The sequence below is a fragment of the Carlito syrichta genome, unplaced genomic scaffold, assembly GCF_000164805.1.
Source record: "Carlito syrichta isolate Samal-C Ts95f unplaced genomic scaffold, Tarsius_syrichta-2.0.1 Scaffold311664, whole genome shotgun sequence".
NCBI classification, from domain to species: domain Eukaryota; kingdom Metazoa; phylum Chordata; class Mammalia; order Primates; family Tarsiidae; genus Carlito; species Carlito syrichta.
Genome location: NW_007255760.1, coordinates 38875 through 40892, shown reverse-complemented (window position 1 = coordinate 40892; position 2018 = coordinate 38875). Strand labels below are relative to the sequence as shown.

Genomic DNA, 2018 nt, shown 5'->3' with positions numbered 1-2018 from the left:
TTTTTTTTTTTTTATTTATTGTAGAGATGAGGTCTCACCAAGTTTCCTGGGCAGGTCTCGAACCCGTGGGCTCAGGCAATCCACTCACCTCAGCCTGCCAAAGGCACGGGATTACAGGCTGAACCACCAAGCCCGGCTGAAAAAAATGATTTTTTTTTATTTTTAGAGACAGAACTTCATTCTGTTGCCCAGGTTGCTGCTTTGAACTCCTGGACTCCAAGGGCTCCTCCTGCCTCAGCCTCCAAAGTAACTAGGACTATAGGTGCACGCCACCTGGCTAATTTAAAACTTTTTTTTTTGGAGACAAGGTCATGCAATGCTGCCCAGGGTGGTCTCAAATTCCTGGCTTTAAGCAATCCTCCTGCCTCGGCCTCCTAAAGCATTAGGATTACAGGTGTGAGCCTGTCTTACTGGGATTTTTTTTAAACAACCTAAAAATCTTATTTTAAGATTGAAGAAGACTATTAACAAATTAGCAGATATTTAAACAGATTTGCTAAAGGCAATGCAATTAGGTTCCAAGGTTGGACTGAATTAAAAAGTTCACATCTTCAAAATCCAAACACTCAACCACCCTACCCTGCTCAGTGTATGTCTCACCTCTTATACTCACATTTATTGCCTCGAACAGCATAAGCAAGCTTGAGATCTGGATGAAATTTGCCCATCTGCTCAATCACTTTTCCTGTTTGAAGCGCCAGCTCATATGTTGGGGAGAGGCACAGACACTGACAGAGAAATCACACAGGAAGAGTTTAGGAAAGCTGTTTAGTAACAGACAACAGGCTCTAAAGCAGTAAGTATGCTGATGTTGAATAGTGCAGGGAATCAAGCCTCCTACTTAGGCCCACCTTTTGGCTGTACACAGAAGCCTTCAACAGAGAGTTTTGGCCTCGCTGAAGCTTTTGCAAACCACTATTTGAGGCTGCCGCTTCCAAACGAATTCTACTTAGGCTGGGACCCATGCAATAACCTGCTCTGCCTGAGTCACAGCCTAAGGCATCAGAAATTTCAGGCCTCTTGTCATACCCCACCAGATGACGTTGACCTTCCCAGGGCAGGCAGACCAGGGCCCCCAGGTTTCCCAAGCTCTCACCTGGGGGTATCTGTCTGCTGGTTCCACCCTGCTAAGCATGGCCAGGACAAAGGCAGCTGTTTTACCAGTGCCAGACTGAGACTGGGCAATCAGGTTCTGTGGGCTGGATCAGGGAAGAACATAAATGAAACTACTATTGACTAATATTGGTTAAACACAATAAAGCATGCAAATGTTCTTTCTGGGTAGCAGGAACATCTCTCTTTATGCTTCTTTATATTATCCAGGTTTTATGTATTGAGCACAAATTACTTTGACACATGTTTTAATATGTTGCTTTTTTTAAAAAATCTGCTTAAATGATAAAGAAAATGATTGTTTTAGATGGGGGGTACGCCAAGAAATCCTCATTCTGGGCTGTCACATAGCTAGAGTGTCTTATTACCCCAAAGATCCCATGAAAATCAAGAGTGCAGAGTAAAATCTATGCCCAGACAAGTCCCCAGTAACATTTTTGGCTGAGCTACAATTTGTCCCTAGAACGCAGCTCCTTTGTGTGTGCCTCTTCTCTATCCTTACAGACAATACAAGAAACCAAGTCAGAAGTTTAGAGGGGATGTTTACATTTCAATTCGTGTGGCCCAGTGTCATAGAAATAGGTGGTGTTTTTGTCACTAAAAAGAATGCATAGGCCAGGTGTGGTGGCTCACACCTGTAATACCAGCACTTTGGGGGGGTGAGGGTGAGAGGACTGCCTGAATCCAGGGGTTCGAGACCAGCCTGGGCAACTTGGCAAGATCTTGTCTCTACAATAAATCAAAAAATTAACTGAGGCGTTGGTGGCATGTGCCTGTGGTTCCAGCTACTTCGAAGGCTGAGGTGAAAGAATCACCTGAGCCCAGCAGGTCAAGGCCACAGTGGCAGCTGTGAGCATGCCACTACACTCCAGCCAGGGTGACAGAGTAAGACTCCTACTAAAAAA

General features: G+C 44.7%; 1 protein-coding gene across 1 annotated transcript in view; it reads right to left on the bottom strand.

Moving 5' to 3' along the window:
* The window catches only part of LOC103271446 (ATP-dependent RNA helicase DDX19A-like), a gene marked incomplete at its 3' end in the record, with an annotated part of 26230 nt that overhangs the window by 2771 nt on the left and 21441 nt on the right, over positions 1-2018 (bottom strand). Inside the window, exons 6-7 of the mRNA XM_008068914.2 lie at positions 1097-1199; positions 614-728 (exon numbers count right to left, since the gene is read on the bottom strand). Coding sequence (XP_008067105.2) covers positions 614-728; positions 1097-1199 — 218 coding nt within the window. The remainder of the gene's footprint in view (positions 1-613; positions 729-1096; positions 1200-2018) is intronic.